The sequence below is a fragment of the Brugia malayi genome (genome assembly GCF_000002995.4).
Source record: "Brugia malayi strain FR3 genome assembly, contig: Bm_v4_Chr3_scaffold_001, whole genome shotgun sequence".
Classification (NCBI taxonomy): domain Eukaryota; kingdom Metazoa; phylum Nematoda; class Chromadorea; order Rhabditida; family Onchocercidae; genus Brugia; species Brugia malayi.
In genome coordinates, this window is record NW_025062477.1 from 11,368,174 (window position 1) to 11,393,724 (window position 25,551).

Genomic DNA, 25,551 nt, shown 5'->3' on the forward strand with positions numbered 1-25,551 from the left:
CGTTAACCGGAACGATCGAAATAGTCTATGTCACATGTAATACATTGTCACGTTAACCGGAACGATTGAAGTAGTCCATTTCACATGTCTGGATCGGAATAATCCATTTCAGATGTAATATCATGTCACTTTAACCGGAACGATCGAAATAGCGTCACATATAATATCATGACATATCATCCGGAACAATCGGAATATCCATTCATGTGTGATATAGCTAAAGTGATGGCAAATATATAAAACAGTCATTCGTATTTCGCTGTGACAAATTTATAAAATTTATCTATTTGTTATAACTTTCTTCATTACAATTTTTGCTTGCTGTTCCAATATGAACAAAATTTTTATTCTTACAAATTCCTATTAAATTAGTAATTTTACTACACAAATAAAAATGAAGAATGAAAGTATATGCATTTATAAAAATTAAAAAATGGATTATATACTTGTGTAAATTTCTTAAATTTATCACTCGAATTAACAATATTATTTGATAATTAAAAAAGAAACTTTAAAGAAAAAAAGAATTAATTGTCAATGCTTATTTTTGAAATAAAAAAATTATTTGAAAAAATTACATTTTCATTATAGAAAATTTTAGTCAATTCAAAAAAATATTTTTTGAATTTATTAACTTTTTGTCGTTTTTTTCTTTTCTTTTTGACGAATTCATAACAAATTCGGCAGTAGCAGAAAAGAAGGAAGACAAAAAACAAAAGTGACTATTCGGGATAAAATATTTTCACTTTGGTGACAAACCGTTACTATCGTGTAGACTTATGCCCTAAATTGGGTTGATTTGTATGACGTGACCCGATGACCCCTTAGATGGTATTAAGTGTTAAAATTTTAGATTTTATATCTACAGTGACTGGGTTGCAGGTAGTTTTCATTTTTCGTTTAATTCAGTTAATTTGATTTACATTTTTTAGTGGTTTTTCTAAATGATGAAATTATTTTACATCCATTATGCTAATTTCAAATTTCTATTTTTTATTTTTTTTTTTTAAAAATTTTTTTCTCGTTAATTCAAAATGCATTAAATATTATTCTCATTTAATTTCAAATTATTAATCAAAAGTTTACGATTAATTTCAAATTTCATAAATTTATTTTTTTTCGATTAAAAATGTAAAATTTGATTCATTTTCAATTTTAATTTAATTCGACATAATATTATCAAAATTATTTTCTTCTTGTCTTATATAAATAATCACTCTGTTTACTTCATTTGATAATTCATTGTTTACAAATTATTCATTCAATTTCCGTATTATTGTTTACTTAACACCTCATCTTTTTGTTTACTTGTTTATTCGTCTGCTAGACTGAAAAATTTTGGTGTTCGTTAGATTATTAATAATATGAATATTATTGGCGACAAGTTTAATTGAGCACAAATAAATTGATTCATATTTTTATAAATCAATTTAATATAAGAATCAATTATTCAATAAAATTTCTTTCCTTTTTTTTTTTTTTTTTAACAATTTTTCTTTTCTCATATATTCTTTTGCTTACCTGATTGTTATTTCTTCATTTATTGGCTTGGTTTTTAGTCAACCTCCGCCTTTTCTCGTCATCCCATATTTACATCGATAATATTTTCTATCATCATCTTTGCCTAACTGATATTTCATACCATTCATTCATTCATTCATGACCTTCATTTAGTCAAATACTTAACATTTTGTTGTTGTAAAGATTGTTCAAAAAATTTTTTATTACTTCGTTTTTCCTCTTTTTTTTTCTTCATAAAATTTGTTATAGTGTTCTAATTTTTCTAAATTTTACAAATAACAATCTAGTTTGATCAATCTAATCATTTTTTCTATTTTAATTTTACTTTGCAATTTTCTTTCTATACCTTGGTATTAGAGTGATACTCATTTTTGCAATTTTTTTGATATAAAAGTCAATTGTGGAATATCTTAAATTTAATTAATTAACTAATTAATCGACTTTTTTTTTTTTTTTTGTAGGCTTTTCGAAGCTTTGATATATATAACTTTTAAAAACTTTAAAAGTAAATTGTTTAGAATATGAGAATTATTCAAATGTATACAATTGGTTCGGTAGCTGATATATATCACATAGTAAATATTTAATACTTAATATTTATTAAAATATGAAGTATTTGTAATACTTTTTAACTACACAAAGAGATGATTTAGTTGTGGTAACTATATTATTTGACATAAATGTTTAAAGTGCTTTGTAAATATCGAATTAATTTGGATGTAAGTGAGTAAAATATTACTAGAAAAATTAGAGAGAGTAGAGAGAAAGATTAATATTATCAGTACGGGATTATTTTATTATTGATAATAGAAGAATTTTATCTTCTTTTAAAAATTAATTCTGAATAAAATATGTTTTTCTTTTTTTTTTTAATTTTCTTGCAAATATTTTTTGTTCATATTTGAATAATTTGAATTTATCTCTGTACGGATAGTATTTGTTAGTTATAGTACGAATAATTGTTAGTTATAGTAGGAATATACGCGCATCACTTATTTCAATCAAAGCTATTATTATTACTTTTTCTTTTCCTTCTTCTTCCATTATTTTCTTTTATCATATTGAAAATTTCAGATGAACTACGGATGAAACCGCTCAATAAATATTTCTCTGATGCTATTAGCGTATTTCCAAGTTTAGAAGTGCATAAATTTTTTCAAATTCATGGTATGAATTATGTGACCATTGTTGTGACAAATTAGAAACAAAAATTCATGATATTATTTATTAGACGAAAGATATCACTGTCATATTGAAACAAGAATAATAATGAATTTAAAATAATAAATAAAGATTGATTTTGAATATGTAACATGATATTATGTTAATAATCTTATATACTCGGGTTAGTATACTAAGCTTTTGAGTATAGATTTAAAAGTCACGGAAAGAAGCATGAAGCCTTATTTCGATCAGGACGAGAAAAGTGAAAAAAAAATTAGTAGTTATTGATGTATAATAATGAATTTAAACAATAGTGATGATTTTGAGTCAAAATTAAAAGCGAAATTAGACATTATTGCTAAATACAAATGATTATTGTAGCTAAATTGAAATATTGTTTGATTAGGTTGGATAAAATGGATGATGAAAAAAAAAAATTTTTTTTCTAATTTAGTATTAATTTAGTATTCTAATTTAGTATTACAATCATTGATTGACAGGTATATCGTTCACATAGCCTGAAAAATGTTTTTGAGGAATTTAAATTAGAAGTTGAAATCAACAAGATGCTTTTCAGCTTCTAACTTAAATGTAAAATGAGTATTGCAGGACTGTGCAAAAGCAATCCAAATGGTAAGCCTGTTATTGAATTACGAATCTCATCGGAGGTGCCTTTCGATCTCTTGCCTTCACTGATTTTTTCAACTTATTCTCTTTATACCAGGCTAGTTCTTTTTTTTTTTTTTTTTTTTTTTTTTTTTTACAAGAGATTATAAACTAAATGAAAAGTTTGGATTTGACTATTTAATGAAGGATTAGAGGATTATTTTAATAGTTTATGCAAACTGTAATTTGTACAAAAGTGTTTTATAAAAATTCGTAGACCGTTCACTTAATAAATATTATTGACTTTTTATTTTCGAAATATTAGTTTTTTTTTTTTTTTTCTAATATAATGGAAAATACTAATTGGAATAATTTATGGATTCGGAAATTTTTTTTTTCCTGCAGATGTTCGGATAAAAAACATACGTTGTACATAATCATTGATGTTCGTAATTGCTCCGAGGAATGCCTCCATACTTTTCTTCAAACACTGCGACAATCAGCCGTATGTTTCTGTTTAAATTAATACATTTCGATGATTAAGTTTTTAGCAATTTAGTGAGATTCTATACCTCATTGAATGTTAAGAAAAGTGATGATGGTCTAGGTTACTGATCGATTTTCAGGTACGCAATGTATACTTCATGAAATTTTCAGAAAAAAAAAAGAAATATTATTGTTGAACTTGAAGTGATTAAAATTGCTAAATTGATTTAAGTGTACTTTTTTTTTTTTTTTTTTTCAGTCATGGCTTGAAGGTACGATTGACTGCATATTATGGGTTATCGGGTCCTCTTTGCCTAATATAGAAACTATCATCAATGAAGATCTCATTTTATCACGAGCTAAAGTTAGCATTTCCTAAGATTTTATGAATATGTATTTAAGTATGTATTGTTTTTCAAAAAGTATTTATCTAAAAAAGAACTGTAACACCTTAATCTATAAACAGTGTAACCCTGTAAAAGATGACGTATCAAATTTACTTTGCAGAATATCATGGCCGATATTGAGGGTATTACAAAATATATTGAAGCGGGCAGTTTTTCAACATATTTAAATGGTTTAATCGATCCCGAGATTACGCGACATTTTCTTCAAATGCGATTCGTTAGTTTCGTTGTGTTCGAGTGAAAGTTTATGTGGAACGAAAATATAGAATCTTTGGGAAAGAAATAATAAGTATTGCCGTCGAATCGTTTACTATAGCTTAGCTATTGATAGTGTGATAATACTGCCGGCAGCCATTAATTATTTCGTTTGAATCATCGACTGTTTAAGGCAAAATATGAGATTCATTTTACACTGAAGCTTTTTTAATCTTTTCTTTATTATCATTTATTGTCATCAGCGGTTGCCTACTAAACTTCATAATGTTGTAGTCAAACATTTGATATCAGCGAAAAAAATTAATTATATTTCCTTCAATGCAGTTCGTTTTTCGTATTCATATGACAGCAGATATATTGTACATTGAATTTTTTTTTTTCAATATTTGTATAACTTATTTGCTTTCATTGTTTATTCATCAGTGAATTCTATTGCAGTGTGTGGAAGATTTGTTGAAAAAAACACACAAAACAGCAAAACTGTATATGAGTTTACATGAATATCTAAAGCAGTTTGAAGTGCCGCAAGACCTTACAACCGCTAATGCTGATTTATTGCGGGAACAATCTGAAGAGTATGTTTTTTTTTTACATTTACAAGTTTTATTATAGTCACGCTTTTTATTGTTTTACTGGGATCACAGGTGTTTAGAGTTTTGATTTCGGCAAACTTTGTTTTACTTTTTTTTCTAACGTTTAAAAGCGAAAATTGAATGAAATGTGAAAAATCATCGAAATAAGCTAGAAATTCAAAATTAAATTTGCTTATAACTGCAAAGAAAGTTAACTAAATAGCTTTTACACTTCTTTTAATCAAGTATTTATATGTATCATTCATAGTTCTATAATATTTTCTATATTCTGTTTATGTTTTCAATCAGTTATTATTTGCCACCAAATATTTTAACGTTTTTAAAACACGTTAGATTATATCTAATGCTGTTTGATTACATTCGAGATAGTGAAAAGTCTTTTTTTTTTTTTTTTTTTTTTTAGAGAAAGTGATAGAATACTGTATAATGCTTCTATCATTCCAAAAAAAAAAAAGAATATTTAAAAAGTCGTCGATAATAGGCATTATTTATTGGTACAGTATTTTGCTGAGAACTGTTATATTTTTCATATTATATTTTCATATTGAATTGAGGCTCTTTTTTCTTTTCTTTTTTGTTTTTTTTTTTTTTGATTGACAGAACTAATCTGTTTGTTTGCTGTGCAAATCTTATACTTTTACACCTTTACAGATTAAAGAATCGATGGAATGCTGTGAAAGATGAACCAGATGTGATATTTTTGTTGCATCGTGGCGAAATACTGTGCGAAGAACTAAAAACACAATATAACAATCTTCACCATCTTGATTCTTACCTCTTCGCGTATGTTTTATTTTATTACTTCTTAAACTCTTAGATTGTTATTCTTCTTATGAATACCGTTAGAGATTTTTATTGCGAATATGACATCGATTATAATTTTCAAACATGAATCATGATTACTATTTTATAATTTATATGTTCTCTTCTATCTTTTTTTTTTTTTCGTTTATTTTTTTATTCATTTATATTTAGTTTATTTCTTTTTGTCCGTATGGCGATCAAACAGTTTAAGTATTATTTAGCTATTCTTATAATTTAGAATTTAGATTCAAAAATGCACATCTATGGATGTTGTTAATGTCCATAAATTTTTATAGTACCTTTTCATTTCTGTCTTTAGAAATCAATTTTGTGTTTTATTTCACCTTGAAAATTGTTTATTAAGCTGATAACCTTAATCAGAAGTGTCTTATCACTTATACAAATAGGACTTCCGATTAAATACCAACAAATTAAGTAAAGTAAATCATAATAATGCATTTTGTCTATTTAAAATAGCTCTTTCTTTTTTTAATATTTGTATGTTTGCAATTAACCTTAGAATTTTTAAAATTAATTAAAACATTTTCCATGATTTTCACTTTACAGAACTGAATATCAGATCATATCTGTTCATCAAAATTCTTAGATTTACTAGAAATTTTTTCGATTCCATAACTACAGAGTTTAATCTATCATATGTTTTGTGGAAGAGTTTTTTTTTTTCTTTTTTTTAATCAGCATAATGTAATTAGCATAAATGTGTCAGTGATAAATGTCCCTTTTTCTAATAACGTTGATTATATATTCGTATAATCATATAAGTTTCTGATGTTCTGATTTTTACATTTTACTCTAGCTTATTTTTTTCATCTTTTTTTTACAGTGATGCAGTAAATCGTGCTGTATCAGGGTTCGAAGAAGTTAAAGTTGTAATGCAGCGAAGTAGTTCAAGCATATCAAAACGTCTATACGCTCTTAAATGTTCAGCAGAAGCAGTTGAATTTTTGAAATATGTTCCACAGGTTTAGTTTTTCTTTACGATTAAGTGCTCTTTTTCAGGTTTTTGAAATTATATTTTGTGCAGATCGTTTTCTTCCGAAGTTTTGTAATTTTTGATTGTAGCTTCTTATTTTATTTTTCTTTATTTTTTTAAACAATTTCTTTGTAGTTGATGGAATTTATCAATAATGAAATAGATGATTTGGAACAGCTAAAAGTAATCAGGATATTCAGTGTTGTAAGATTGACATCTCAGGTTGGTTCTAATAATATTCAATCATTTAATCATAATTTTAGTAATAAATTTCTTAGTTCTTTTCTTTCCTGTTCTTTCTTCTTTTTCTTTTTTCCTGATTCAGTTATTTCGTGTCAAATTAAAAACTCATTCATATAATTTTTGTTTATATATTGTTTATTTTAGATTAAGCAAGTGGATAGTAAAACCACAGAATTGACAAGATACTTAGATGAAGCTGATAGCCGTCTGAAAGAAGTGGTGCATTTGCCAGAGGAAGGCTCATTTGGAAATGTAGACCGGAAAAGAATCACTGATATGTTCGATTCATTCAGTTCCTTTCTAGTATCTTGTAAACAGCGTGTTATGGAAGTACGGCCTATTGTTCAAGCTGCACTTGATTCCCGTATTCACATTGATCAGGTGTTTAATTTCAATTTTTATTTTACATCTTTTATTTTTAGAAATTTTATTTCTAGAAATATTTGATTTTTGTCTGGATTTAGTTTTTGTGAAGTTTTAATTGGTATTCTAGTAGTCTCTTTTCGTTTAATTTTAATTCAGTTCGCTATTCTGATTTCCTGCCACTATGAGGAAATTAAGAACTTTCATTGATACGATGATATTACTTATAAATTTAGGTGTATAATTGGGCTTTGCTTCACGCTAAAAGAAGTGATAATGAAAAGGAGAAAGAAATGTTAGTTTCGAAATATCCGTCTACTGCTATTGCTCGTCTTCATGAGTATGTCGCTGTTAGTTCGACTGATTGCACAGTAAGTTCTGATTATAAATTATTTGCTATTGTTAGGTTTTCAGATTTGGAATAGTTATATTTCTTATATTTTATTTCCCGTAATGTAACGTGTAATAGATGAATATTTCATATTTCATAGCTGAGCGCAAATTGTCCAAATCAATTATTTGGTGAAATTTGTTTGTACCATTTAATTTTTTTTTCTCTTTTTCGTAAATAAGAAATATTGATTTCATTGTTAGGTTCGACAGGAAATAGAAAAATTACTTTCGGATTGCGAAAAAGCCATTATGGGTTTGGATCCTACACTCAAGATTTGCGATTTACGTTGCCAAATGAGCGCTAGCTCAAGTCAAGAAAGTGGTGATGGTACTGCGAGTCAGGAAGTTGGCGCTGTTGATTCATGCTTTAGTGGAGAAGCTGATTGTTCAATCATTGATTTATCGTTACCAAAAAGTCGTTGCTCTGATTTATCAGATTCAGTGTCCGATACACCGATGGAGGTATATTCGGATGTGGAAGAAAGTTTTACTGTTGATTTGCGGAATGATTTGAATGCAACTGAACATTCTCGGCAACAGACAAGCCCAGCTCCAACGCAGTATGAAATTCCAATTTCAAAAGCAACTACTTCAACAGAACATCAACAGCCGGTTATTGTTTTTACATTTTTCTTTTTTCTTTTTGCTTTTCATATATTTCTCCATATTTTCTTTCCATAACTATTTATTAGTCTAGTTATTCACATTATCCCTTTCTTTCTTTTTTTGATTAAAAATTGATTTTGCATATTTGTGGCATGCACAGATTCAGTGTTCTAAAAGTTGTATTTTAATTACGAAATAACTGATTTTCTGATATATAATATAAAAGCAGATGTAGATGTATGCATGTATTTATTTTTAAACATTGGTTTCTTTGAACATATATTTTATAAGACAAAATTTCTTAATATTTTTTTTTTTTCTATTTTAGGGATTAACAGAATTGGAAGAAGTTCGATGGCGTCGCAATTCATGGGCACCATCCGTACATACCGGTCCATTGGAAATCATTGAGGAATCCGCAATTGGAGCTGCACCCGTAACCCTTAATATGACTAATAAAGTAAACTTTATATATGAAATATTTTTTTTTTTTTTTAATGAAGATCAGTTTACCTATTTTCATATAAAACATATCTGTGATAAGTGAAAAACTGTTGAACTATTGTGATGAATTTAAAAAACACTAAATATTGTCTTGATATTTTATATTAGCAATAGTATTGCGTATTTTTAATATTTCAACTTGTTACACTTATTTTAGGTGATTACATCGATGTCTACAAATACATTGCACAAAAGATTGGATCAACGTCGTTCTGCTAGTACTGTTCCATTACGTCTTCCAAATCCATTCCTGATAAACGGAGCTGCTCGTCCCGGATCAGCACGATTTGTGGTATCTCAGAAATCACGGCGTCCATTGATGAGAACTTCTAGTAGTGATTTTTTGGAAGAGGTATTGCTAAATTTTAGGAAAACTTCAAAATATCTCCAGTTTTGCGATGTTTATAACTGTAATAAATGTATTTTATAGGATTGTCGTTCAGCTCTAAGCGCTTTCCAGTTTCTGGACGATGACTGCTGCAGCATAAGTGAATCATCACCTCAACCAACTATCGCATCAGGTTTTATACTTCTATTCTTGATTTGCTTTACTCATTGAAGGATGATAGTTCAATTAAAATACATAGCAATAACTACGGTTTATATTTCATTATTGGCATATTTTAGCTTTTGTAATGAGCACTCGGCTTTTTATGGAACATTTCTGAATGATTAATTAATGTTTTCTAATATACTGAATTTTGTGTTTTATAGCATTCTCAGCTTTGGATTTTTCGATGCGTTCCGAACAGATAGATATGATACGAGATTGGCTAAGTCCGGCGAAAACAAGTGATGCGAATTTCAGAATTGAATGTACTGTTGTACGGGATTTGCTGGATTCGGAAATTGATTATGTCAGTGCTTTAAGGCTTGTCGTTCAGGTACGTTTTCTTGCTTGATCTGAAGGTTTTTCTGTTTAATTAGCAATGTTTTAGGTGAATTTCTAAAATGAATTTGAAAATTTTCATGTTAATTCAATTTTTTACTACCATTGTCAATTTAGTAAGAAATCCATGCTTCATTTGTAATCCAAGATTTGTTTGAGATTAATGTCAAAATATGAACTTATTGTTGAATAATTGTGTGTTGAATGAATCATACTGGTAGATTATCAGAAATATAATATATGCTATTTTCTTATATCTTCCAGGATTTCATGCCGGAAATGGCGCGAGTTGATATCCCGAGTGCACTTCGTGGTAAAAAGTCATGTATTTTTGGAAATATCGAGAAACTTTTTCAATTCCATGCTCATTCATTTTTGCCTCAGCTTATTTCACGACTGAGGTAAAAGAAAAATTTTAAACTGTAAAAGTGTTGAATAAATATTGATATATTGTTAATGATAAAATGATATTCTGAAACTTTAGCAAATATTAAATTATAATTTGTTTGTAGATTTCGTTGTGCTGATGAATCAGTTTCAATGACAACTGGGCGATTATTTCTCGACAATCTTAGCTATTTTGAATTGTATGCATTGTATGCAAAAAATAAACCTAAATCTGATCAATTGATGCGTGAAGCTGGGCATAAATTTTTTAGTTCTGTTCAGGTTGGTGGGATAATTTTTTTTTTGACAAATCATTTGTCAATTTTCGAATACATATTTGGCTTTTTTTTTATTAGTTTTAAGAGATTTTACCTTTTGTTGTTCAAAGTATTTCTTTTTACGTGCTTTATTTTTATTTTTATTTCAATGAAAATTTGCAGAGCTTGGCTGACTTATCACATTTATTAATTAAACCGATTGAAAGGATAGGAAAATATGCTCTTGCACTTCAACAACTTCTCAATGCTGCACCACCAAACAAAGTGGTTAGTGGTCACTGTCTTCTTGACAAACATTAAATATTTATATTTTCCTTTCATTGTAAGTTTAAATTTAGCTTAACATTTCAATTAACTTTTTTGACTGTCAACTTTCAATTCCAGGAAGTTGTAGAGGTATTAGAAAAAGTGGCTATGATAGTTGGGCAGCAAATTCGTCGTGGTACTGATTTATTAGCAATGGAACGAATAAGTAGTTGCGATTTGAATCTCAAGGAGCAAGGAAATTTGTTACGGCATGATACGATGTATGTCACTGAAAAACGTGGTTTGCAATCTAAGAAACGTGTACGAAGCGTATTCCTATTCGAGAATTGTGTTGTCCTTACAAAACCAAAATTATCTCGATCATGGCGAGGAAATACATTTGATGAGCTGAAATATAAAAGTAGTATACAGGTGTTTTAATTTTATCGACTTTTTTTCTTTTATTACTCTTTTTGTTATTGAATCAGTTGGTAATCTCTGCTTCATAATTTCTAAATCTCGACTTGTTTCTTGTAATTTATTTTTTATTGATATATAATTTTAATTAAAGAATAACTAAGGAAAAATTAAAGCCATACAAATTAATTGTTGTCAATTAATGTTAATGAAGGCTAAATAGATTTCAATGAAATTTGAAATCAATATATCTAGTAATCAAATTGAATGGAATTGGTCGAAAGTTTCCTTTCTGACTTTTGTTTTTAATATTTGAATAGCAAGTTTATTGGATACCAAGTTTTTCTTTTTTGTGCTTCCATAAATTTTACCTTATTTTTTCTCTGGTTTCATTAAGATATTGGTTGAAATATTTATCAGTTTTATGATTCTGTAGTGAAATAAAATTATTTCATTTAAGATGACTGACTGCGGCTTAACAGAAATGGTGAAAGATTCAAAAGTTAAATTTGAATTATGGTTTCGAAAGCAGAAAAATTCATTCACATATGTAATGGAGGTAAAATTTTGACAATTTTCAGAATTTTTTTATTTTCCTAGATTTTTTTTTTCTTATATTTTTGTATGGATCTCTTTTTCATAGTGTTAGATTATTTTGCTATGAAAAATGTTAAACTTTTGCAAATATTTTTTTTGAAATAATATAAGATGCGATTATTTAACTTTATATGTTTTAGTCACAAACAGCAAGTATTCGTGATGCTTGGGTTGAAGATATTCGTAATATTCTTTGGAATCAAGCAATTCGAAGTCGTGAAAAGAATATTCGTGAAAAGGCAAATATGGGCATTGAGTTACATTCCTCGTATATTCATTTAGGACCACGCGCTACGGTTAGTAATATGTGTATATTTGTTGTAGAAATGGGGAATATGTATGATGAGATGATTGAGATGTAGCTTGATAATGAGATATGATGTACTTGATGCCGAATCAAAAAGTTGTTTAAATTCCTTGTTTAAAAAAAAGTATTGAAAAATCAAAAAGATGTTGAAAAAAGCTAAGCTAATTGATCTTTTAAAAATTTTGTTCACATCCACTAAAGATTGAAGATCGAGATATTGCCTGATCAGTGAAATTAGTTTATTTGAAATTCCACTTATTTTACTAATGTAGCAACTTAAAAGAAAAAAATTCCGCTTATGTACTGATATAATTACTTATATATTAGTAATAAATGTTTTTAATTGTTGTTATCAAACAAATGAAGATATATCATAGCTTATTGAATTGTACAAGTTTAACTATCTTGTTCAAAATTCAGGAAATTTTGGACAGGATTTTTTCCATCATTCTTTTTTTTTTCCATTACAGCTTAGTGGATTGCGTGATTTTGGTTTTGTGGAAGGTACTCGACGACCATGCTCACTAATATCATTAACAGCTTCGTCATGTTCAAGTTCAAATAATTTAGGACGAGTACAAGGTAACATTTATTTACTTTTAGAAATTTCACTTATGTTAGATAAAAATAATTTTTTTTTTTTTTTTTTTGCAGAATGTACATTATCAGCTCCTATAGATTATTTTATTGTTTCCGTAATTTTTTGGGATTTATTGAGGCATTTAGATTAGATTCCATGACATATCTATGATATGAAGATATCATCCCGTACGGAGGAACAAAGAAAAATAGAGAGTTTTTCTTTTTTTAATTTTTACATGAGGCAATTAGAGTAATTCTCTGTATAAAATGGCTGAGATTTCCTGTCGAGTATACTTTTGTATTCTGAGAAAATTGGTATTTTTTTTAACAGGAAGGGGTACATGCGAAATTAGCGGTGATCTTTGTCGGGTGGAAGAAGGTGATGAATGGGAAAGTATGCACGAGTCCAGTCCAACTGTCAAGTATGCAGAAAGCACACTTCCACGTTTTCGAGCTCCACCACCACCAGATCTGAATCAGTAATAATAAAAGTGTCAACCAATGAATGATTCATCCAAGATAATTGTTTTTCTCATTGGTGCTGTAATTATTTTATCTCCCATATTTTATCCTCTTTTTTCTTTTGTATGCATGGTGATATTATTCCATTGTTATCAAATTTGTTATCAAATTCCAGATTGTCATAAGAGATTTAGTCATTCAGACAATCATTCTCAATCTTTTATGCTCTGTGAATGCTATCTACACGCATGATATATGTCATCATCACATATTCAAATTTGCCAAGATTTATAGTTTTATTGCAGAATCTAATACTGCATAAACTTTAAAAGCCTTTCTCGGACTGATTGCCGTTGAATAAAAGTTATGTCACTATTACTTTAATTAAATATAATAATATAATAAATTATAGTTCAATTGCAACTTGAATCTGTAGGATAACTGAATTCATCAACTTTTTTTATTTCTCTAAATTTACATAATATTCAATGGCGAATAGGAAAGAAAAGATCTACTCACTCCATCTGCTTTGCCGATTTGTTTGTCCCATATAAACAATTACTGCAGGTGCTTTACATAATTTCAAGTATCCTTCTATGCTTGCCTTACTGTGCTTAATTGAGCTTTGCTTTCTTCTCGTTCTCTTTTGATGAGCGGTCTATACTTCATGTAAAAGATACTGTAAACAATTCCTTAATTAATAAACAAACACTGATGAATTTCAAAAATGCTAGAGGGTAGTCTTCAACGACTTTATGAAAAATTTATGAAAACATGAAATGCAAGATGACAAACATTCTAGCTTAGAGAGAATAAATTGAATGATGAATTAGTAACTGGTTATGAGCCACTATTAATATGCACTTTAAAAATATTTATTGTCACTGAATGATAATGAAAAAGTTGTATTAAATGAGAATTTCAAATGATGCTATATGTAAGGACACTATCATTTTCTCTCAAAGGGGAAAGTATAGCGTCTTTTTTTGAATAAATTTCAACCCTCATGATTTTTCTCTTGTTTACAAGCATTTTTTTTTTCAGGTAAATAATAATAGTAATTTATATACAGCGTGGTTTAGAACCAAGATGAATACATAAAATGAGATCACAATGGACATTCGACAAATTGTAGCAGCGTGTATGAAACATCAAGAAATCCATTGAATCCTCTCCATTTTTCCATGCCTACTTCTATACAGTATGTTTCCTCCATCAAATTAAAATTAGCTGATTTCAACAAAAAATGTATTTGCTAAAGTAGATTCAGTCTCGAATACAATTCAAGACTGCCTCAATTCAAAATGTGTAGGATTAAATAGCAACATCCACCAAGTTCTAATTATAAGATGAGAAAATGATGGAGTAAGATTCATCATGTTGGACATGATATAAAGAAAGCCCGTTAATGAAACAGTTGCCGGCATAAACAATAAAAAATTGAATCGAGACTGCCGAGACTGCCCAATCAATAAAAATTTACGAATTTATACAAAATAAGAATAAACTTATATCTCTTTCAATAACGGCTATGATGATGGAGGAAGTTGAACTTGAAACTGCTGTATGTTGCCTTCCGGTAAATTTAATGCAATCAATTGAATAGGTTGGTTGCCCGTACCTACAGGTAGCTGTATCGGTTGTCCAATTTGAGTAGCTTGTACAACTGAACCTGTTGCTAACGCTCCATCTGAGGATCCAACCTAAATAAAACTATAAAGAGAAGAAAAACTATCAATCTATAGGAAAAAAAGTAGAAGTAAATTTATATTTCTATCAATTTCATCCAAAACAAATTCCCGTCCGTAAAATTGCGGTAATATGATTTTTACTGGAAAAATTTTTCAAAAGAACCACTAGACGAGAACAAAACGAAATTAAATAAGATAAAGAGGAAAAATAACTTTTCAGATACCTGTAAAACATATTGAACATTCCCATTGGTAGACATCACATTGTTAGCATCTGCAACAACTGCTTGTACTTCTTCAGCTTGCTCTTGCTGTAGCATAAAGAAAACATTATTGAAAGAGAAAAAGCTGATTTGAATCTCTATCTCTCTAAATCAAAAAACTGCCAATCAGCAAGTACGAATTTCGAAGATATTCATATAGCTTCAAAGTTTGATTTCATCCGACTTCTAATTAATGTTAGAAATACAATTAGACTATCAAAGATTAATAACAAATTCTTGTCAGTAAACTGAGCAAACTAAAGTGATATATGATTTTAGTTTATTCATGAGATGAGATACTAAAGTTAAAATCCTTACTAAAAGCTACTGGAGAAAACTTTATAGTAATTTGTTACTACCCTTTTTTTCCTTTTTATGATTTCTACCTCATCTTACATATAATTCAAAAAATTGCATCTATTTTAGAATTAATTAAACAAAAGCAATCCATGAATAATAATTTCAATGAAATTGCTGAAAAATCGCAAGTGGAAACCATAAGATATCGATTCGACTATACATATGAGCATGACTAGATAAATCAGTAATAATAAACAGATGAGAGCAAAGAAAAAGCAACCCACATGACTGTTAGATTGCAATGGCCATCTCGAATCTTCTCGTGGAACGATGTCAATTAAAAAATCGAACATATCGTTTCTGTAAGCAAAAATATTACCTCATAAACTTAAAAAAATTATCAAAATTAGATTTTCAAAATATATACTTCTAGAACTCTTAAAGTGCGCAAATTCTACCTAGACAATAACATAAAGAAGGGAAAAAGTTACCAAAAAAAAGAAAAAAAAAATCATACCAGAGAAATAGGAAAAAAAGTTATACCTGGCTATAGCCTGAGAAATATCCGACTTTTGCAGTGTTTTTCGCTTATTATCTTCCGTATGTTTCCAAGCATTTAACGTCAATTCTTCAACAAAGATTTCTGATGCTTTTGCTAGTAAAATGGGAGTTTCTGAGCCAATCATCTGAAAAATATAAAGCAATTGCAAAAGTGAATATGTCATTCACTGATCATAAAATTCTAGCACTTGATTTTCATAGTTACGTGAATATGGTAATAACTGACAAAATGTTAAAATCTTAGTTCACTGTTAAGATAGTCAGAAGCAGAAAAAAGTAATCAAACTTGCCATTCGTTTAACATCATCATCTAACTTCATGATTTTTTTTATTCTCGCCAAGGGTAATTGCAATTCTTGGTGACGGCTTGCTTCACGTAATGTTTTCTGCATTTCAGTAACAACAGAATATATTAAATTTTGAAGCTATCAGATTCAATATTTTATCTTCATTTTAAAATTATTTAGAAGAGAAAAAAAAACAAATAAAATCATTTAGATAATGCATTATCCCCTATAAGTTTTCTCGAGAAGTACTTTTAAATTTCATTAGTATTTTGATAACATAACTTTCAACATAAACATCGCAAAACAAATCTTTAAAAATTGTAAAGCAAACTATGCAAGACTCCTAACAGAGCTAATTTAAATATTAAAAATGAACCAACTGGATCAACTGCTTCGATTTTTGCACGAATACGAGACCAAAATGAAGCAATTTCCTGATCTATATCATAAATTCCACCTTCTCTACTAAACTGTAGTTCATCATTTCCTTCCTCCTGAAAAAAGAAATAAAGAGGACTGAAATTCAAATGTAGCATTTTAAGATATGATACGATTAAAACAGATATCAATAATACAAATAATTTACCTAATTATTGTTCTGCTAACGAAATAAAGAAGAAAAAATGGGTTCTCTGCCCATTAGACTTACATATTACAAATGACAATAAAAGATTACATTGATACAAATATTAGAAAGAAAAGATTGATAATGGAGCGAAAAAAAAAACAAAAAAACCTGTGAAATGGATCGATCAACTTGAATAAAATGTGTCTTATCATTCTCCATTATTTTTCGTATGAATAATCCACCATTAACAATTTGTTGTTGCTGATGATGTTTGCCATTTGTTGTTGTCATTGATGGCAAATAAATGACAACTTCTGAATGCTACTGAAAAAGCATTAAATATTATAAATGAACATTTGATAAAAAATAACTATCTCTTATCAGTGCAATGAAAATTGAGAAAAGTTGAACAATTATTCATTAGCTAAATCAATCAATTAAATCTTCAATCAGATCTTTTCAATTAATTAATCAATTAGACTCCTTTCACTAAAATCTGATACTTTTTCTTCTTTTTTTTTTTTTTTTTTTTTTTAAATTTAAAAATAAGACAGTGCTGTGAAATTATGTGAATTATTTTTGAAAAATAAGGAAAACAATAGCACTAAAAGAAAAAAAAAATTGGATAAATTATATGGGTAAAATAAATGGATATAATTTGGGTTGATAAATAAAAACATATGGGAAGTAAGAGAGCGGGTAGTAAGTTACCTGAGATAAACATGATAAGAATGTCAAACGATGTGACGAAAACATCCAATTACTGTCTGTCGTACAATCGTTAGGTCATCAGTCACTAGCATCGCATACAGTAATCATATCTTCGTGGTAAGATTTATCGAAAGACATTTATGCTCGTTTAATTTCTCAGAAAGTTTTTTGACACTTAAAAACTCGTTTAAACTCTCAGAAACTCTTTTAGACTCTCAGAAACTCTTTTAAACTCTCAGAAACTCTTTTAGACTCTCAGAAACTCTTTTAAACTCTCAGAAACTCTTTTAAACTTTTATTAAAACATAAATTAATACTATTATTATTTGTTTGCACCACAAATATGTCATATAATTGGGATATATCGGTACTATCGGGACAATTCTTTTTAATAGTTAACAAACAAAAATAAAACTTATAGAAATTTTTAAAACTATTCAACAAAGTATAAGTTCAAATTTAAACTTTTCAAGCTTTTCAATAAATTCAATGCTTATTTTTATTTCAAATATAAAAAGTCACACATAGATTTGCTTTATATTAAAACACACAAAAATTTATACTTTCTTCTTTTCATTCAATTATTTGTATCAAACAAAATTTATATATATCAAAATTATTTGAAATTTAAGAAAGAAGAAGCAAGAAATGATAAAATGTTAATCAAAATTATGTTAAAGCTTACATAACTTTTTTTATATTTGATATAAAAATAAGTAAATAATGAATTTGTTACTATTTTTTTTTTTTTTTTGATTTTGATTAGCAGTCTAATTAATATCAAATACTTTGTATTTTTTTTCATCTGATACTATTGAAGCAAATGCAATTTAAGTCAAAATTGGTATTCTTTTAAATTTTTATTTTTCTTTCATATTTAGAATAAATGATAATTGTAGTGATTGATTTATATATTCAGTTATAATTGTACTAATGATAACAGTGATTATTTTATCAACTTAGATCTAATGATCGATTTATACATTCAGATGTAATTGTAATTGTGATAACAATGATTTTTGATCAGTTTAGATCTAATGATTAATTAATATATTCAAATATAACGTAACATTTCATTGTAATTAATTTGCATATACATATGCTACTGGATGAATTGTTTTTTGCCGGATAAATGAAACCGGTAATTTGTCTTGTCATAAAATTTAGTAAGATCTATTGAGTTTAGTTTTAGTTTTAGCGCAAAACTTCAAAGTGACGAATGTTAGCGGTATTAGCTAAATTACCTTTGTAAATATTAGTTTGCAAATGTCTGTTATATCTTTCTTACTCTTTCATTCTTTTTCTTTTCTCTCTTTCTGAAAACCGGCTTTTTTTTTTTTGAGTTATTTTTTATTTTATTTAATATTTTGTTAAAGATATTTTGCGCCTATTTTATGTGTAATTTTAATTGGCTAATTTTTATGTGTAATTTCAAAATGGTTATATTATTAAAATTGAAAATGATATAAAGCATAGTTTTAAATCTATTAAAGCAATTTGCTCCATTATTATTATTATTATTTTTTTTTTCACTACCTATTTTGTATTTTATTTTTCGAAAAATATTTTTGTATTTTTAATTTTTTGAAATTGTATCACAATGTTTTTTTTTTTTCGAATTAATTGATTGATTACATTGATCGCTTTTTAATTAGATCAATGACATTCATTCTTTTAAATACTAAAATAATCAAACTCGTATGAAATTAATTGTAAAAATCAATTAACACAAATTATTGGTTGTAAAAAGAAATTGTTTTCATATGACATTGACATTTTCGCACTTTTATTAAAAAAGCAAAATATTTTTTTTCCCCCTCCCAAAAAAAAATAAAATTTTCCAGTTATGGTGATCATTCAATTCAGCAATTTCTATCATCATTTCATCCTCAACCAGTCACTATTTATAATTGCTATTCCTTTCTTTTTTTTTTCTTTTTTTTTTTCAAAGATCAATATGAGAAATTAGAATTTGATAAGTGTTAATAATCAGTAAGTTATTTCTAATCATGATTATTTTATCAGTAATTGATTTCTAACAATGATTATTTTATCAGTAATTGATTTCTAACAATGATTATTTTATCAGTAATTGATTTCTAACAATGATTATTTTATCAGTAATTAATTTCTAACAATGATTATTTTATTTAATTCTGTGTCATATTTTTTTTTTTTGTTTTACTATCAAGAAATATATCAGTAATTGATTTCTAACAATGATTATTTTATCAGTAATTGATTTCTAACAATGATTATTTTATTTAATTCTGTGTCATATTTTTTTTTTTTTGTTTTACTATCAAGAAATATATCAGTAATTGATTTCTAACAATGATTATTTTATCAGTAATTGATTTCTAACAATGATTATTTTATCAGTAATTGATTTCTAACAATGATTATTTTATCAGTAATTGATTTCTAACAATGATTATTTTGTTTAAATCCATATTACATTTTCTTTTGTGACAAATATGATTTTTCGTTGTTTTATCGCCATGAAATGTAATGAGTTTCAAAAGAATGTAATTCATTTTAAGCAATTTTCTTTATGCATATGTTTTTTTTTTCTTTTGTTTTTTTCGAACATATAATGCAAACTTTTTACTTTATATCATATAATTCTATTGCAAAAAGATTATTTATTTTTTATTTACTAAAATTAAGCAACAATTTTAGCACAAAAAACAATTAATAAATAAGAAAAGTGTTAATTGATACAATAAAAATTCGTCCCTTTTATAACTTTTAAATGAAATCAATTTTATATTACTTAAAATTTTCATTCAAAAATTTAATTATAAAATTATTACCTTTATTTAACAACAACAAAAAAAAAAAAAAAAGGAAATTGTTTTTATATTTTTTCGCCCTTTTTTTTAATACGATTAAACGATAGCATTTTCATTATTAATTATCTTAGCTGATAATATATTTAATGAAATATATCGAATAAATCATTAAAAATATTTTTTATGCATACTTTTTAATAAGTTTAAGTGTATTTGAAGAAAAAAAAAATTTTTTTTTTTCTTTTTCAATTTATTTTTGCCTTTTTTTTTTGATATAATATAATTATATTCATATTATATTAATATCGTTTTTTAAAACAAATTCTCATTATTATTAATGTATTTAGTGAACATAAAATATTTTTAATATTCATTTAACGATTGTAAAAATATTTTCAATATTTTTGCTTATCAAAATTCATTTTTTTTTTTTTTTCAACATATTTATTTAAAAATATTGAATATATTTGAATGTATAAAGTACATTTGAATATTAAAATCAAAATATTTTTAATCATTATCAACAATACATTATTAACTTTGTTAACTATGTAGCAAATATTTAAATACTTTCATTTTCAAGTAGATAATTTTGAAGTATTTTCTTATGTAAAAAAAAAAAGAAAAAAATTTGAGAGCACCCTTGAGAATTACTTTAACAAAGTAAAAAAAAAAAAAAGAAAAAGGAATTGAATATGATTCATTCTTCTATTTTTTTTCCTTGCTTTTCTTTCATTTTATACTAAATAATTCTCATTGTAATTGAAAATGTGATAACAATAAAATTAAGTTTAGTAACAAAAAAAAAAAAAAGAAAAAAAAAGTTATTCAATTTTCCTTTTTTTTTCATTCTTTTTTCTCTTTATTTCATTAATATAGAATGTTTTTTTTTAAAAAAAAAGCAAAAAAAAAAGAGAGAAACATGAAGTGAAGGTTAAGTATTAGTATAACTAAAATGGAAAGAATACTTAAGTGAATAGTATAAGTTAAGTATTATTATCAATTTTACATCATAATTAATCTAAGCAAGATGACATTGTTATAAGTTAAGTTAAGTAATAGTATAAGTTAAAAAAAAGAAATTATTAGTAGTATAAGTTGAGTCTGTTTATCATTTTTACATTATTATAAACAAGAAGACAGTATTATAAGTTTTTATAAAAGTTAGAAAAAATTATTAGTAGTATAAGTTAAATATGATTATCAATTTTACATTATAATTATTCCATTACATTTCTTTGATTACTTATTATTTTTAGAATAATTTTCAATATCTTTTTTTATTAATAATTTTGCAGTGTTAAAAAACTAAAATTAAATTTACTCAAAACATTTATTCTATTTCATTTTTAGATGCATATCTATAAATTTCTATAAGGAATAAATTCAATCTAAAATTAAACAAATGAAATATTAATTTAAATTTTAACACTGATAATTAAAACTTTCCTATTATTCGAATTTTCTTTTATTTTTTTTCTTAAAATTTCATTGCCAAAAATTTTTAACAATTATAATTTTTATTCTCACAATTTCAATTCAACGATGAAAACTCTTTTTATTATTTTTTGTTTTTATTTGAAAAAAAAAAATTTAATAAAATCAAAATTTAACTTTTTATTATACCAATTGATTCGTTTCATTTTCACTTTTAATTTTCACATTTTCAAATATATGTTTGTGTGTATTGGTCGATTACACAACATGTGATAATATTTATGATATTTCAAAGAGAGAGAGAGAGAGGGAGAGAGGGAGAGGGAGAGAGAGAGGGAGAGAGAGAGAAAAAAGTTTCATCATTTAATTAAAATGTTCTTTGGTATTTTATTACAGCAAACCACTCGTATGACATAATTTCTCGCTTCACTTCGCTGTCATCTTAATATCCTTACAATTTAAACGCCTAATTATCGTATGATTATTATCATATTCAAATTTATATTGCTTATATAAATTAAAATTTAAATGCAAATTTACACACATACACACACACACACACACATACAAACATACACATACATACACATACACATACATATATATGCTACACAAACTTTAAAATGAAATCATAAGTCGTTTCATTTAATAAATGAAAAATCAAAGAACAAATAAATTATTTTATTTCCATCAAAATTTTTACTTCTCAATGTTATCTAAAAAAAAAGAAAGAATAGAAAAGCACTTTTTGTAAAAAAAGAAAAGAAAAAAGTTGGCAAAAGTTTATTAGCAATTTTATTAGATTATTAAAAGTATTGTTTTGTTTAAACTTTCTTATTTTTGTAATTTTCTCCCATAAATAAATTTTCTTTTCTGTTTTTTTTTTTTTTTTTTTCAAATTTATTTGAGTAATTTTTTTTTTTTTTAAATTTAAAAATTATAAAGAAAAATAGTTTCCTTTACTGCATGAATATTAATGAAAGAAAGATTTTTTTTTCTTGTTATTTTGTGAAAAGTAATCTGAAAATTGCTCCTGATTTTAATTAAATTGAAAATAAAAAAAGGAGTGTATAAGAAATGATAAGTCGCCTAAGATTACTTATTGTATTGCAGTTGTAAAGAATTTAATTTAATCAAGTAGAAAACAATTTCGACTTCTAATTAGTAACCAATTAATTTTATTAATTAAATTCATGCAATAAATTATTGAACAAATTACAAAAAAAAAAAAAAATTAATTGGCCGCTAATTTGAAATTGAAATTGTTTTGCAGTGATACGAATAGCAAAATTATGTTTATCAGTTATTAGTTGTTTATCAAGAACAAATAATAAATCATTTATTTCACATTAATAATAATAATAATAATAATAATAATAATAATAATAATAATAATCAAATTTGTTATCAAAATCATCAACCATCGATCAAGTTTTTACAAAATAATTCTCTCTTACTAATATGAATAATTAATAATTTACATAAAACTCTAATCAAACTAATTTCATATATTATTAATCAGAAATGCCAAAATAACAACCATCAAAAAGAAAAAAGAAAAATTAATGAAAATGGGAAAGAATTTTAAAATAGTAAATGGTAATAATATTTCTAATCATTCAAAAAATCAAGAAAATCAAAATTTTATCATACATTTCTTAAATTTATTAATTATTTTTATTTATATTTGTTTCAATATTAAATTGAAATCTTCTAAAAGAAAAAGCAAGATAAATCAAATATTATTTAATATAAAAATTTTGTAATTTGTAATAAAATTTCAATATAAAATGTAAATTTAATATAAAATTTGTAATAAATAAATAAATTTGTATCAAAAAATGATAAAATTTTCGAAAGTGATATTTAAATAAATTAAGAAATATTACAATATGAATGTAATTTGAGAATTTCATACAATATATATTTCATATGAAGTATGAAATAATTCACAATTTAATACATCATTGCTTATTTTCAACAATTTCACTCTTCTCAATCCTTACAACTTCTCCCATTTCATCGTTTAACTAGCAAACTATCTTCCTCTAAAAGTATTAAACAACTGTTCTATGAATTTAATAGAGTATAAATTTAACAAATTTAAAATTTAACATATTATCATTAAAATTTCCATTGAAAACATGCACGCATTTATTAATATTTAGAATTTAAAGATTCATTTTACGTTTATTTTATTTCATCTTTTCATTTTTTTATGATTCTTTTCTCTTTTTTTTTTTTTTTGTCTATTACAATTACAAGGTATTTTAGGTTTTTTTTTTTTTTGAAAATTAATTAATTCATTAATTACTTATTTGCTTTAAGTTCTTTGACTAATATTAATTGACTAATTATATGTTTTTATTACTTTAACTAATATATTATATTGTCAGCGAAGAAGTTGTCAGTTATAATAAATGGATTAACCATTTGGTAATATGTCAAAAATTTTTGTATATTTCCGGTTTATTCCGATTACTCTCTGTCAGTTGTCTGAGAACTTTCAAAAAAAAAAAAAGAAGAAATGAAAAAAAAGTTTCAATTAAAAACATATTTGAGTATCAATAATAATAATAATAATATTAATAGTAATAATAATAATAATAATAATAAAATAATTAATAATAATAATAATATTAATAAAATAATCAATAATAACAATAATAAAAGAGAAAGAAAAGCTATAGAGATACATATTTTTTTCCAAATAAATAGCAACAGGAAAAAAAAAAACAAAAGAAAAATGATAGTTCTTATGTCGTTGCTTAACTTTTATTTTTCACCATAACAAATTTTAATTTTATCCTTTCGAAAAAAAAATTTTTTTCTTTTTTATTGCTTTTTCAATTTTGTTTTGTAAAGTAATATTTAAATTATTAGCATATATTTTCACATTTTTTTTAAAAATTTTTTTAGAAAAAATATTTTTCTAAAATTTTTTTAGAAAAAACTTTTAAAAAAATTCTCAGATTTAAAAAAAATTTTTAAAAAAATTCTCAGATTTAAAAAAAATTTTTAAAAAAATTCTCAGATTTAAATTCCAAATTTTTACTATCAATTTTTTTTCTTCATTAAAAATTCATCTAAGTGAATTTATTATTTTTAGGAAAAAAAACATACTTATATATATGTATAAAAAAAGTTACTTTAGAAAGTAGTTTAAAATTATTTGGACATTTTTTTCTAAAATTATTTCTGCAAATAGATCCTTCCCTCTTGTCTTCTTTCCTATTTATCTCTACTCTCTTTCATATCCGAACTCTTTAATTCATTCCCCTTTTCTCTCAAATAACTTCCCCAAGTTCATATTTACTTTATTTCATTCGATAGTTTACCTTCTTCAGATTGTAAATTCAAACAAAAAAATGAACACCTTTTCTCTTACGTTTTCCCATTTTTCAACCGTTTCAGTCAAAAAACCAAAGAAGAATACTGCAGATCTGTGTATGTGTGTGTGTGTGTGTGTATGTGTGTGTGTATGTGTGTATGTGTGTGTGTGTGTGTGTGTATGTGTGTATGTGTGTGTGTATGTGTGTATGTGTGTGTGTGTCTGTGTGTGTATGTGTGTATGTGTGTGTGTGTGTGTGTGTGTGTGTGTGTGTGTGTGTGTGTGTGTGTGTGTGTGTGTATATGTGTGTATATGTGTACATATATTTGTGTATGTATGTGTGATTGTGTAAATGTGTCTGTATATATGTATGTGTGTATTTGTACGTCTGTATGTGCATGTATGTATGTGCACGTGTGTATGTGTGCATGTGATGCACGTATGTGTACATATAAGTATGCGTACGCACATGTATGTGTGTGTGTATGTATACGCATCTGTGTGTCCACGTGCGTGTATGTGACGTGCACGACAAGCAGTCA

At 25.9% G+C, this 25,551-nt stretch overlaps 3 protein-coding genes across 3 annotated transcripts; 1 reads left to right on the top strand and 2 right to left on the bottom strand.

The window, feature by feature from the left end:
• Positions 1 to 2,606: 2,606 nt before the first annotated feature.
• Positions 2,607 to 13,086, top strand: Bm9771 (RhoGEF domain containing protein; the record flags this gene model as incomplete). The annotated part of the gene is made up of 24 exons (XM_043080872.1): positions 2,607 to 2,688; positions 3,295 to 3,409; positions 3,697 to 3,796; positions 4,037 to 4,141; positions 4,285 to 4,401; positions 4,839 to 4,975; positions 5,645 to 5,776; positions 6,642 to 6,780; positions 6,927 to 7,013; positions 7,179 to 7,415; positions 7,634 to 7,768; positions 7,992 to 8,402; positions 8,725 to 8,856; positions 9,058 to 9,252; positions 9,331 to 9,421; positions 9,615 to 9,784; positions 10,054 to 10,190; positions 10,302 to 10,458; positions 10,617 to 10,721; positions 10,839 to 11,132; positions 11,578 to 11,676; positions 11,855 to 12,010; positions 12,492 to 12,603; positions 12,935 to 13,086. 24 exons carry the CDS (start codon positions 2,607 to 2,609, stop codon positions 13,084 to 13,086), a joined length of 3,597 nt encoding a protein of 1,198 aa, XP_042936806.1.
• Bm441 (Uncharacterized protein) lies at positions 12,849 to 13,589 on the bottom strand (the record flags this gene model as incomplete). The annotated part of the gene is made up of 2 exons (XM_043080873.1): positions 12,849 to 13,074; positions 13,585 to 13,589. 2 exons carry the CDS (start codon positions 13,587 to 13,589, stop codon positions 12,849 to 12,851), a joined length of 231 nt encoding a protein of 76 aa, XP_042936807.1.
• A 1,005-nt stretch (positions 13,590 to 14,594) lies between these two features.
• On the bottom strand, positions 14,595 to 17,026 carry Bma-nfyc-1 (Uncharacterized protein; the record flags this gene model as incomplete). Its single annotated transcript, XM_043080874.1, has 7 exons — positions 14,595 to 14,768; positions 14,981 to 15,067; positions 15,604 to 15,679; positions 15,863 to 16,005; positions 16,183 to 16,266; positions 16,548 to 16,661; positions 16,904 to 17,026. The coding sequence occupies 7 exons, from the start codon at positions 17,024 to 17,026 to the stop codon at positions 14,595 to 14,597; spliced, it is 801 nt and encodes a 266-aa protein (XP_042936808.1).
• Between the last annotated feature and the right edge of the window lie 8,525 nt (positions 17,027 to 25,551).